A 12840-nucleotide genomic window follows, 5' to 3' on the forward strand; every position below is an offset into this window, starting at 1 on the left:
GCTCTCCCCTGGTCCCAGGGTTTTTGGTTTATGCAATGCCCAGAGTACACCTGACTGATGCTCCAACCGCAGCTACCGAAGCAGGGGAGTGGGCACCTCTCAAGGTTTTTTCCACTGTTGTTTTTAAACAAATAAATATTTTAAACACAAGGCATATTCCCACAGATTTATTACAATCTAAGAGGGAAACCCGTATTTAACAAGATATAACTTATCTGAAATGTGCTCAGCTACAATGCAAACAGAAACCAAGAAGGAACACGATACGCTCACGCTGCCCCGCTCTCCGGTGGCAGCTTGACGTTTATGGTCTCCTACTTCCCATCCGAAAACAGCAAATTCTCGTGGCTACTAGCGATTATATCCAAAGGCATGACACTTGCACCAGCACAGAAAGTGAGAACAGGGAAAATAATTCACTCAGCTAATTATTTGAAAGTTATTTGCAATGATGACAACAACAGATTTTCAGCTTGAAGCCTGATTTGAGATGACCGACCCTTTCAGTATTTCTAAAGGAATTATGTATTATAAAACTAATTCAGTGAAAAATGAAAGTAAAAATAGAAGCGATGAGACATCCTCTAAATAAGCAAAGCTGCTTTTACAGCATGTGAATAACTGAAGTGTGGTAAACATACCACCGTTATAAATAACATCCAGCCTTTTGACATTATTCTTTAGTTAATTATTTCAAATTCTTTATAGGCATTAATGAAGCAAGCCTCACGGTCCTCCTGCAAAGGGAGAGTGCTACTCCCATATGCAGGAGGAAAAATGAAGATAGACAGACACAGCAGCGGCACACTCGTACAGAGAATTCAGGAGGTCTCATAGTGTAAGAGAAAAATCACCCCCTCGCCCAGATGAGGTGCTTACTAAGTGACCAGTCTGTAGGATTTACACATCATTTCATTTTACACAAAACCTTGCATCAACAGTTTTAAATTTAACCATGACTAGCAAATGACCAAGACATGTCAGCTGATAAGTAAGGCCCAAACAAATTCTTTTTAAATGGAAACACTAACGATTTCTCCCTGCCGAGGCACTTTTATGTTCTGCTTCAACACCTAATCATAAAACCATTAAAAATAACATTTCATGTTAAAAACGCTAGCAGCTGCCGAAGTATCATACACAGCACTTTGTCAGATTACAGATAAAGAAACCCCAAGGCCTAGCACAACAATGATTAATAAGTAATTGTGTCTCATTACCTTTGTGGTCTTCTTGGGCCAGCTGACCACAGGGACACCCGAAATGGCAAGATTTTGGTCATCATCAGCGTGTTCCTTCAGTATGTTCTGTTGCAAATGAAAAGGCCTTTATTAACCAGAGAAATAAGTCTCTAACTGAACAGTGCAGAGACTTAGTAAAGACAATACTCCACTCCAATGAAGGACAGAGTGACAAGATCTCTGCAAGCTACTTCTGCTTCCCAACGTCCGGTTCCCAGGGAACCTCTTGCACTCGTCATTGAGATCCATGATGCAAAGTTGCTTGCAGAACAGCAAAATCAGCCATGAATCATCTCAAATCTTACAGACTGCTTTAAAATTGTCGTGTCTGAAAAGACTGGTGGTTTTCCACTGGTATCAGTCTAATACCAGTATCAGCTCTCCCTTTAAACTCCAGCTCAGTAAATCCCAAATGACACCCCCAGTCACCACAACCCACACCTCCTCTCTAACCAAGTCTACAGAAGGGCCCAGAGGCACCCAGGCTCTGCCCCCGTTACTTCTGCAGCCACAGGGCATCAGGCATTGTGCTGGTTTGGGCTGGGACGGCAGGAATCCCCAGATTCCTGAACACTTAGGGAAGTCAAGATGCAAAGTTTGCACGGTCACCTGCCATCTTGACGCGCGTGGCAATCCGAGAGCACGGTCATCTCCGCTGGCCTTCCCAGCACAACGCTGGGCAAGGCAGAGCAGGTGTGAGCGAGTTCGCTTGGCATGATCACGTAAGGCACTCAGGTTCCTATTCACTAGGAAACGATCTGACACTGGGTAGCACAGTATTAAGGAAAAAGATTGGTCTCCTTTCCACCCCCACCAAATCCTTTTGCTTCGATGCACTGCCCTAGAAATCTCCTGAGTGGGTTGCCCCGGCTGACACAGCCTCTCCTGCCGTGAATCCCTCCCGCGACCGTGAAATCCAGCACAGAGGGAGGGAAGAACGCTTTCTGTGCAGCTGGGAACAGTCCACGCTCGCTTCCCTTGACTCTGCCTACTTCCTAACCTAGCTGCAAAGCTCTCCCTTTGGAGTTCGGGTAGCTGAAAAAGACAACAACGAAACAACACAGGGGTCGGAAGGAGGATTTTGCTGTGCTGCTGAAAACTGAAGCCCAAATAAGCACTATAACAGGTTAAGTGGGAAAAAAAAAATGCTCCAATAAAACAAGGACTGCAGGTTGGAAATCACCTTGTAATAGGGTTCAGGGGATAACCCAGACTGTGAAGTCCAATGGTGTTGCTCCCAAGCATACCAACTTCTTGAAAAAAGCTCAATTAGACAACAATTGGGACCAGACTCTCTCAGTCCCCAGAGTACAGCTTTAATAATTAGGAATTTCCCACATCCTATGAAAAGAGCTTAAAACACAGTAATTGTTTTAATGGGGACTGCACTTGGAATTCATAGGTACTCATCCAGCTGAAGCTGGGAGTACGATGGCAGGTTCCAGGCCCCAGGAGCCCGAGCAGGCAGACCAGCATCGAAAGCAGGCTCCGGCTGCGTGTCCCTGGGGCTGTCTTTCTCTCCCTGGAGCTCAAGCAACCTGCTGGATTCAACTCAATCCCCAGTCTGTGCTGAAACGAGAGCTGCTTCGCTACCAGAAAGCACAGCAGCAGCAGAGTGCTGCTTCAGGTACAGGCACAGCAGTAAGGCTGTTCTCCGCACCGCTTCGCCCGGGAGAGTCACCAGTGGCCGAGCCCAGCTTTGGCAGTCCGGCACCGTGGCTGTGCCGCGCGTGCGCCGGCAGAGCCTGGCTGGTCAGGGGTGACACGCAGCTTGCCCCAGCCTGGCTCTGATGTGGGGCCCGTAGCCTACCTTCAGCTGCACACTCTTCGAGTGAAACAGCAAACAACTTCTACATGCAGACTGGTCACTGGCAAATTAACTCTTGGCTGAGCCGAGGTTACGCGAGCATCTTTTCTCCTGTCCTTTTTATTCTGAGAGAGTGACTGCGTTGTCTGCACTGTGACCAGATTCTGGAAGTTAATTTTCAATCCTAAAAATGGAGAGGGCTTTTGTATTCTCATAGCAAAGCCAAAATTCTCCAGAACAAGGCAGCAGCTTGAGAAACATATAAACAAAGGACAAATTAATCCCTCTTTACTTTGCTACTCATAGATTTGAAAGCTTGTAGGGCAGAAAATCTTAACATTTCCACTAACGACTGTCAGAGACTCTGAGTTCAACAGAAAGCAGAGTATATTCCAACAACTTGGCAGGATAACAAGGTTTCTTGTTATCATATGTATCACGTGAAAATATTACCCAAGGAGAAATGTAAAACTATGGCAGTTTATCATCTCAGCCAGCTGAAAACAAGGGATGTGTGAGCAACAGACCCATAGCCACGGCACATTTGCCCTGGCATCGGGTATCAGCATACTACCAGCCGGAGGAGCAGACTCATTCACCTGCTTAAAAAAGAAAAGATAAAGCAAAGCCATAGGACCCCAGTTAGAGACACAACGCAATGCTCATCCAGCACAAGGTTGCCTGATTCATTACACTTGAAGGCTGTGGTGACAACAGCAGGTATGATGGGAAGAAGCTGATTAAGTACATAAGGATTCAGCTTAGCCATTAATTTCAAAAGCACAGCAAGGAATGACTCCCCTGAAATGCATTCAGTAGAGGAAGTTTTTTTCCCTGTCATCAAAATGAGAAGGGGGTAAGATTTCTTGGCAAGAAAAAGTAAGAACATATTTCAGTAGATATCATCTGTCTTGCACAAGAATCTTCTGCTGCCAAGGAGTTGCAGATATTTGACAAACTCTGTTCTTCAAACTGAGTTTCTTCTGCCCTAATGGACTTCCACAGTCCCTTCTGAAGAAGGGCGGCATTTTTGCTCCGAAGTGGGGCATGTCTGTGGCGTTATGAGGAGGCAGATCTCACAATCCTCTTCCCCAACAGCAGCAAAGGAATTCTCATCCTGCTGGTAACGCAGCAGAAATGTTGTGTGCCGAAATCAGAGGCTGCACACAGATGAGTATTGCTGGCAGAGGGTTTAATAAGGGCCACGAAGATGATCAGAGGGCTGGAGCACCTCTGCTATGATGAAAGGCTGCAAGAATTGGGCTTGTTCAGCCTGGAGAAGAGGAGGCTCCGAGGAAACCTCATTGCAGCTTTCCAGTATCTGAAGGGGGCCTACAAGGGTGCTGGGGGAGGATTTTTTACAAGAGCCTGTAGTGATAGGACAAGGGGTAATGGGTACAAATTGAAAACGGGGAGGGTTAGATTAAATATCAGGAAGAAATTCTTCACAGAGAGGGTGGTGAGGCACTAGAACAGGTTGCCCAGAGATGTTGTGGATGCCCCATCCCTGGATGTCTTCAAGGCCAGGCTGGATGTGGCTTTGAGCAACCTGGTCTAGTGGAAGGTGTCCCTGCCCATGGCAGGGGGGTTGGAACTAGATGATCTTTAAGGTCCCTTCCAACCCAAACCATTCTGTGATTCTATGATTCTATGCAGACTGACACTGCCAAGGTCTGCTCAGTTTTACCTGTCCTGAGACGTGGGGTGCAAACTACAACAAGAAGTAAGATGGTTACCTCTCTATTCTCTTCTTCAGGCACAGGTCCACCCAAATTGCATCTTCAGTAGACTGACATACTATCTGGTAGCTAAATAGGAAGTGGAGAAGCCACACAATGAAACTCTTCCAATCCCCAAGGCACCATCTAAGTCAAATCCCTTCTGGGTTATTTTTTGCCTCCTTCTCCTCATCAGCAGTGTAAGCACTTCCCTAACTTCAGCTGCAACTCAGTTTTTAACTTCAGCTGCAACTCAGTTTTTAACTGGGAACTGTTGCACTGTTTCCTACTTTGTTTCAAGACACGGACGATGGAACACAAGGTAGGACTGCAGGCTCCGTGTGCCTCCCATGGTAACGCCCAACCCAAGGATGCCGGGGCCGGCGCTGCAGCATCCTCTGGCTGCTCACCCGGCCAACAGCCACACTGCCCAGCCTGCCGTCCTTCGGCAGCTTGGGCAGCTGGGCACGCTCAGGGAGGCTCGACTACCTGTACCACTCCCGCTCCGGTCTGCGGCACGCACAGCTCCCACAGAGCCCAGCCGCAGACATCTGGGGAGAGGACTGCATCTCCTCAGCCGATTGTTCAGATGCCATCTGCTCCGGAGGCAGCACTGCTGTCCGAAGGCCTCCAGAAGCTCCTTTGGTGGCGAGCAGCACAGGTCTCGTGCAGTACAGTGCCCATACAGCAGAGCTGCAGCCAACGAGATCTGAATTCCTGGTTCGAGCTGGGGGAAGAACTGACCCGCCCCCCAAGCGAGGCCCGTGTTATGCTCTGCAAATAGGCCTCCCTTGTGCTGCGGCACTCCATCGATCACGGTGATAAATGGGTTCTCAATCTGCAGAGGCATGAGCTTGGCACTTCTGGATTGCTGTGTCCCCACTAGACAGTTGCAGTTAGTTAGGAGCTTAGATGACATGTAAGGAATTTACACAGGCTTAGTTTAGTTTTCAGTCTCCCTTCTCATAAGGAAAATAAATTACTTCAAAGAGTCTCACCTACTTGACATTAAATAGCTGTATATAGCTGTAGTTGTATTTACCACTGAGAGCAGTAATCCAGTCGCCCATCTTTCACTGCGCTCTTGCTCAGATGGGAAAGCAGGGATTCTCTGCCAGTTACCAGATCTGTTCTGTGAAACTTCCCATCACTAAATACAATGGTTTCCCTTTTCCTGTGTTAGGTACCCATATCTTGTTTTCTGAAAACATTAATTATCTTACGGAAGCACAAAGACAGACTTGAATGTCACACAGAAAAGTTCCTGAGTGTATTTCATTAAGACAACTGCTACAACGAACATGGATTTATTTTCTTCAGGAAGAAACTTGCTCAAGACTTTCCAGGCAGAGCAAGAGCTTTCAGACTTCCTGTCAGAGCATGTTCTTGCTATGCATTTGTTAAAAATAACTCTCAAATGGGTGCATTAAAAGGGTACTTTTTATAGGCTGTATTATTAATATATTACATGCCCAAAAGTCAGGGTGCCCACGAAATGCACCTTGTGAATAGAGGCGAACACCGCCGCAGCACGTACAATCGGCACAGCTGCTTCTGCAGGGTTCCTGCCTCCCCTCAGCCACACAGACAAGTGACGCTCTGGATATTCATCAGGGTGAGGTCGAGGTGCCAGGCTTCTGCTCACCCCACTGCTAATGCTAGCCACAAAATCCCCACGTTATTTTCTGTACAAGTTGGAAAACCAGTAGCAAAGTAAGAGGGAATATGACTTAGTGGTCAAGAAGGTAAAAACACCACTCTGGAAAAAAGGACCGTATTTCTTCTTCTGCCATTATGTCTCTGTGTGACACAGGGCAAATTTTTTAAACCAAGCTTCCACAGGCAGTCGTGAATCGTATGTTCCTACTCTGCCTCACACCTGGCCTGGGGTCTGGCTGCTAAAGATCAGAACTTCTGCTCTGCAGAAACATTAAGCAATTATAGTTTCAATACCATTAAAATTCTCTTTTGCATGCATGATTCTTAAATAATGCTAACTTTTAACATGGAACTAGATGGTCTTTACAGTCCCTCCCAACCTAAACTATTCGACGACTCTGAATTTCTGACAGTCACATCCACAGCACATAAAACTAGTGTTGAAAATTACAGTCACTTAAATCTCTTTGCACCTCAGTTTGCCACCTGTGAACCAGAGGTAGTAACAGCTCATCAATGCCCACTTGGGAAGCCCATGACTACGCAGCAACGAGCATCACTGGGAACCCCAAGTGAACATCCTCCCGCCGTGTTCAGCCCAGGAGTACCCAGCACATGCCGAGGAGCAAGGGCGGAACAGAATACTGAACAGCTGCTTTCTGCACACCAAGCAGCACAAGAATCCTGCGAGGGGCTGAAACCAGTCACTTGGCAACTGTCCCAGGAGCATGCTCTACCCTTTGAAGGCTGAAGCCCTAAACATGCACTGATACACATCCCTGATTTTTTTTTAAAGCCAACAAACGGAGTAAACCAAACTCCTTGCTTTGGTATGCATGGCTTACAAGGAGACAGGATGCTTTGGCTCCACTGCACTGCTCTCTACCACGTCCATGAACACAGCAGCAGAAAGGAGTAACGGGTTGTTGCATCCAGGGTCCCGGCACCCGATAGGAAGGGAGACACCTTGTCAGTGGTTGCCCCAGAGAGTTTGCTGAGGAGCAAAGGGAAGGCCTGTGCTGGAGGTCCTGGGCTCCACTCCTGACTTGAGAGGAACCAAGCAACCACTGATATAAGCGCAACTCCCCCAAACTGCCCCAGTTCCTCCAGAGCATCCAGCAAGCAGATTATGCAGCTATAGGGAAAATCATGGAGGAAGCAGGCTATATGGGCTTTAATTTACTATGCTGTATCAACTCCCATTCTCTGAAAACTGAGGGCTGCCTTATACATGGGCCAGTATTGTAAAAAAGATGGGTAAGAAAATTCTTTAACAGTTCTTTAGCCACTGCTCAAGAAAATGTTTGAGTTCACATCCTTTTGAAAGGTCTTACTCTGACTAATCAGTCACAGTCTCACCAAACACAGAGGTGATTCCAGAGAAAACAATTCTGCAGCATGCATGGTGTTTAGATGTGGTCATGGGCTCTTTAACCAGCAGGGAACCATAAATATCCACATGTTGGGCTACATCCTGATGGTTACAGTGTGTGCTGGCAAGGAGAAAAAGTTTAGAAGCAGGCAGTTATCAAAGGAGATGTAACACCAAGACTGCAACTCCACAAGATGCACAAAATAAACTGGCAATGCCCACTTAATACCAGTTAAAGCACAGGATCACCAAAAAGGGCACGGCTCGGGCCTTCTTCTTAAATGTCCATTTGCAGCTCTCTATCGCTCCACCTAGTGAATCCACTGCTCTTAAGAGGAGTAAGAAAGCAGATACTCCTTCATGGTGCTTTAAACCAGATTCACATATGGTATCTTGCCGCGTTGTAGTGAGATGTCTCACAGTGCACTGGAGTGTGTCACCAGAAGAGCATGCAGGATCATACTCTGAACATCTGCACCACCGATTACGTGTTGTACCTCTTTCTGCGACTTCCAGAAGGGGCAGTGCATTTAACTTGGTCTGTGCATCAAGCTGGCAAAAGTAACGCTGCCCTTCCTTCTCCTTCACCACAAATTCAAACCCTGCATTTGAAGCTTCACTTGGATTTCTGACTAGAAGACATCCAATCCCACAGCAAGCCAGTGAATCTACAGCCACGACACTGGGCAGGTTTGTCCACTTTCACGTACGAAGTGGCTGATTTGGCAAGAAGAGACTCTCTCAGCTCTTGTGGTTTACCAAAATGAGTGCAGTGTATCACACTTCCAAGCTCCAAGATTGTGGAATATGGTTCCACTGCATCTGTTCAGTTGTCTTTAACTGGCTCTGAAGCCTCTTCTAAGCAGCTGTTACACTACTTGCACTGAAAAAAGCGCAGGCTCTCCCTTTACCATATCAACATGCATTTTTCCCCTCAGATCATGGCTTGCACAGCTCTGGTATACAGAACATACGGAGCTGAAGAACCACACTGCACACAGAAACAGCACAAAACTAGGAATCCAAACCCAAGATCACAAATCCGTCCTCATAGTTCCAAATCAGGCCAAACTGCCATAGTACTAGGCCTGTGGAGGACAGGCTGACAATTTTAGCCTGATTTCACAAGTCCCAGCAAAATTACAGGAGTATGCTGCTCTCAGCTTTGTTAAATTAATATGCCTATTTTATCCAATGTGAAAACAAGACACGAAAGAGCGAACAAAGCAGGTCAAACGGATGCCACGGAGCAGAGGTAGGGCTGGGACTAGAAGCAGCAAGGCCATGCTGGCCTGCAGGAGCAATTTATCCCTACGTCAGATGGGGCACCACTTCCAGTATACTGAAACTCTGAGTTCTGTCACTAGTGAGCGTTCACTCTGCACACCATCTCCAAACCCAGTGTATTGTACCAGTGGAGAATAATAATTGTCAACCTATAGAGGGCAATGGAGGGAAAGAAAATGAAAAGGTGAAAGAAAAAAAAAGTAACTGAAAACATTAGACAATATATGCTCTGAATTACAATCAAGTATTTACGTTGTGTATGTCGGTTAATCAGATGTACTCCAGAAAGACACCAGACCCAAAAGGGCAGATTAAGACTATAAACAGACTTCTGGATGTATATTTAGACACAGGACGTAAGTGCTGAACTATGCGAGGATCTAAACTTTTGGTCACTCTGCATGGGTCAGAAAGGACTGCATCAGCTGCGTCAGACTGCCAACCACCACCCCCCAAGGCTGAGACGGCTCTGACAGACGCGTGATTTCCCTCTGTGGCACAGCAGGCTGGTATGAGCTGGTCACTACACACAGGCTGCCATCCCTCTGCTGCAGAACTTTGCTTTCTGATCTCCTGCTGTCCTCTGTGCTCACAGAATACAGTTTGTGTGGATCAGTAAGCTCTCACACCCACCTTCATGTCCTCCAGGAGAGCCTGCGGATCTTCGATGCCTTCTGGAACACACTTCTTGTTCTCTGGGAGAGATTCAAGCTTTTCCACCAGGGCTTTTAAACCCTTCAGTTCAAATTCTGTGAGGTGAGTCCATTTGGTTGAAACTTCTGTAGCTGGAGACCCCGTTGGTGTTTTGGGATAGTCCGTGGGGGTCGTTGATTTTACGCTGTCATCTGACTCATTAGACAAAGTTCTTTTTAGGTATCTCATTACTGTGGCTTTTTGTTTTCTTCCTGCACCCTCCTTCCCTTCTGAGTGCGTGCTGTTGGGTGAGGAGGAGGCATCCACCAAGGATTTGGAGTTCTTATCCAAGCTGTCATCCTTCTCCTCCCGGATATGGGCATCACAAGATTCTTCATCCATGTCTAACCACGAATCTGATGAATAGCTGTCTGTGCTGCGTTTTCTTTTTGCATCTGAAAGTTAGAAAAAGAATGCTGAAGGTTTACCTGATGTCATTCATAGCTTAAACTCTTCTTTACCACTGGGTCTAGGTGCTGCCTGTTTAAAAGGGCACTGGATAAGTAAGTATGTGACAGGAATGGGCTCGATTCAGCCGATTTTTAATGGGGGGCGGGGTGGGGGGGTGGGTCGGTGGGTTGTTTTAATTCTGGTTTTCATTAACATCTACTCAGTTCAAATGACTGGGAAACATTTAGGGAAAAAATTATGCTTTCTTCAAAGCTTCAGTCCTCTATGCCTTCAATTAAGAGTAGGCAGAGCTCTTAAGTCACACACAATTAATTTTCCCGCAAATCCGAAGACGACCAGATTCGGCAGCCTTACAGCTTTAAGAGGAGAGTTAGCACAGAAAGAGGAGGGGAAGAACGATGGGAGAAAGCATGTTAAAATGCTGTACATCATCACTCTTCCAGGAACTCTGCACAGCACAAAATCAACTTCTCAATACTTCTCTTTGCGAGCAACTGTTGGTAAAACGAGAATCCTCACTTGTTACTGCGTGAATACTCATTGCTCTTCTGAGACAGGAGATTACAACAACGCTCACTTTACAGACAAGGAGCCTAAACACCAAGAAATGCAAGGACTGTCACACAGTTACATGACACTTTCTCTTAATTCCATCCCAGATACATTCTAGGTACTTCTCGGGAAAACTGAAAGGCAAGTTTCTGAGCCTAAAGAACTGTTAATCTTAGTATAAAACTAAGCTTCACTGTAAAAATCCCAACTGTTACCCAACCCCGTGCAACCAAGCAGTGGAAGCAAATGTAGGGAACTAGTGGCCAAGGTTCCCTAAAGCACAGGTAGTTTCTTACTTATTAGACACCATTTCCTTTACTAAAGGAACACCACTGGATGCAGGCTAGCAAAAAAAAACAGAGTTAACGCTGGCAACACCCAGTTAAGTCAACGGGAATTTTAGTAGTGGCTGAAATGGGTATGAGATACAGCTGCAAACAAAAACACGCTGCAAAGGAAACAGAAGTCACACAGAAAAAAGCGAGTGAACAATTAATGAAAAGTTCCTTGCCCAGCTTTCATGCTTTGCAGCGCAGTAGCTCTGGATCAGAACTATGTGACTCATGCTGAAGGAAGGATTAAATGGACATTAAAGAAAAAGCTCAGCATCCGGTTGTTTAAGTGTCAGATTCAAAACAAACGCTGAAGCCCAGTTCCAAGCTGGCAAATCCATCCCCATCACAGAGAAGCTCCTTGTCTCTCACATACTCTGTACCATCTTCTTGCAAAACGTGTGTGTTACCTATCAGCTGGGTGAGGAAGACGCAACAGGCCGTGGCAGAGTAGCTGCCCGAGGACGTTTTCTGTCAAACCAAAACTGTGCAGCCAGGTGCACCGCAGTGTGTCAGCACCCACGAGACACCAGTCGGCCACTTTCTGCTGCTCGGGGTAGATGTGCTGTTGCTACAGCGTCTGCAAAAATAAAGCATCTCTGTCCAGTCTACTCCTTCAGTCATTTGCATTTTTCCTCAGAACCAAAATGGCCATAAAATTCCTCACTGAAAGGCATGCTTCAGCTGAAATACTTGTAAAAAGATGAGTCACAAAACATGCCAGCTACCAGGACGGCTGGTCACAGCCAAACCCAGCTCCATCCACAGTGCAGGCTAACCTCCTCCCTGCACCCCTCCAGAAAAGCTTCCCCACAAAGAAGCACTGCACCGTTTATTTTGTGTGCTGAGGTGGGGGCATGCAACGCTCCAAAGCAGCTCCTCCTCTCTGGTCTGTGCTGATACACCCCCATGCTTCTCTCAGAAAAATAAACAGGATTAGAAAATATCTTTATCAGAACATTTAACACCCTCCAGGTTATCCAACTTTTACTGAACAGTTTTTTCCTTTGTCCACAGTAGCTAGCACACTTACCCACCTCAAAAAGCTACATAATCAGCTTATGTCATTCTCCCATTTTACAGCTGAGGAAACAGATGCCTGGGAGAAAGCACGATGTTGCTCATTGTCACACGTCAAATCTAGGACAAAACCAGGAATCAGAATCCAGGCTCTCAGACCCAGGGCTGGAGCCACGTCGCTAAGCCACACTGCCCTGGTGAGCTGTTTCACAACTGACTGCAGCACAAAAGCCCAGTCTAGGTGGGAGAAGATGCCAGTGCTGCAAGGTGAAAGCAGGTACACATCCCTGTGCTACCAGTACATTAACAGAAAGGGGTATAAATATTGTGTTATTAACAGAAATTGGCATAAATCTGCAAAAAGAAAATTACATTTGTGTCTTCCTATGCTGTGGCTCTGCGGAGCCGGAACAAAGGGCTCTAACTGGGGCAAGTCGCAAGCACAGGTAAGGCCTGACAAAAACAAGAGATAATGCTACGCTGGTGTGAGTAATGGACTCCAAGTACTGCTCTGGCACTAGGAGAAAACTGCCTTCAAGAGATCTCTCCACGTTTTGTCTCTTGCTCTAATCTAGGGAAACAAAAGGCAAGCAGAGTGGGACACCACAGCATACTGGGAGCCTATTCCCATCAGAAGGGGGGCAGCAATTCTGTTCTGCCAGCTGCCACCGGCTGTCTGCACAAGACAGGCCCTGCTGTGCCAGCCTCACCTGGCGACAGAGAGACAAAAATCATGTAAATCTAACCT

The 12840-nt window shown here is 46.5% G+C and overlaps 1 protein-coding gene across 1 annotated transcript in view; it reads right to left on the reverse strand.

Moving 5' to 3' along the window:
- Positions 1-1220: 1220 nt before the first annotated feature.
- LOC104509627 (lysine-specific demethylase 2B-like) overlaps positions 1221-12840 on the reverse strand; it is a gene marked incomplete at both ends in the record, with an annotated part of 35411 nt that continues 23791 nt past the window's right edge. Inside the window, 2 exons of the mRNA XM_010151634.1 lie at positions 1221-1307; positions 9718-10172. Of these exons, the coding sequence (XP_010149936.1) occupies positions 1221-1307; positions 9718-10172 (542 nt within the window). The remainder of the gene's footprint in view (positions 1308-9717; positions 10173-12840) is intronic.

Source organism: Eurypyga helias, unplaced genomic scaffold (genome assembly GCF_000690775.1).
Source record: "Eurypyga helias isolate BGI_N326 unplaced genomic scaffold, ASM69077v1 scaffold5390, whole genome shotgun sequence".
Lineage (NCBI taxonomy): Eukaryota > Metazoa > Chordata > Aves > Eurypygiformes > Eurypygidae > Eurypyga > Eurypyga helias.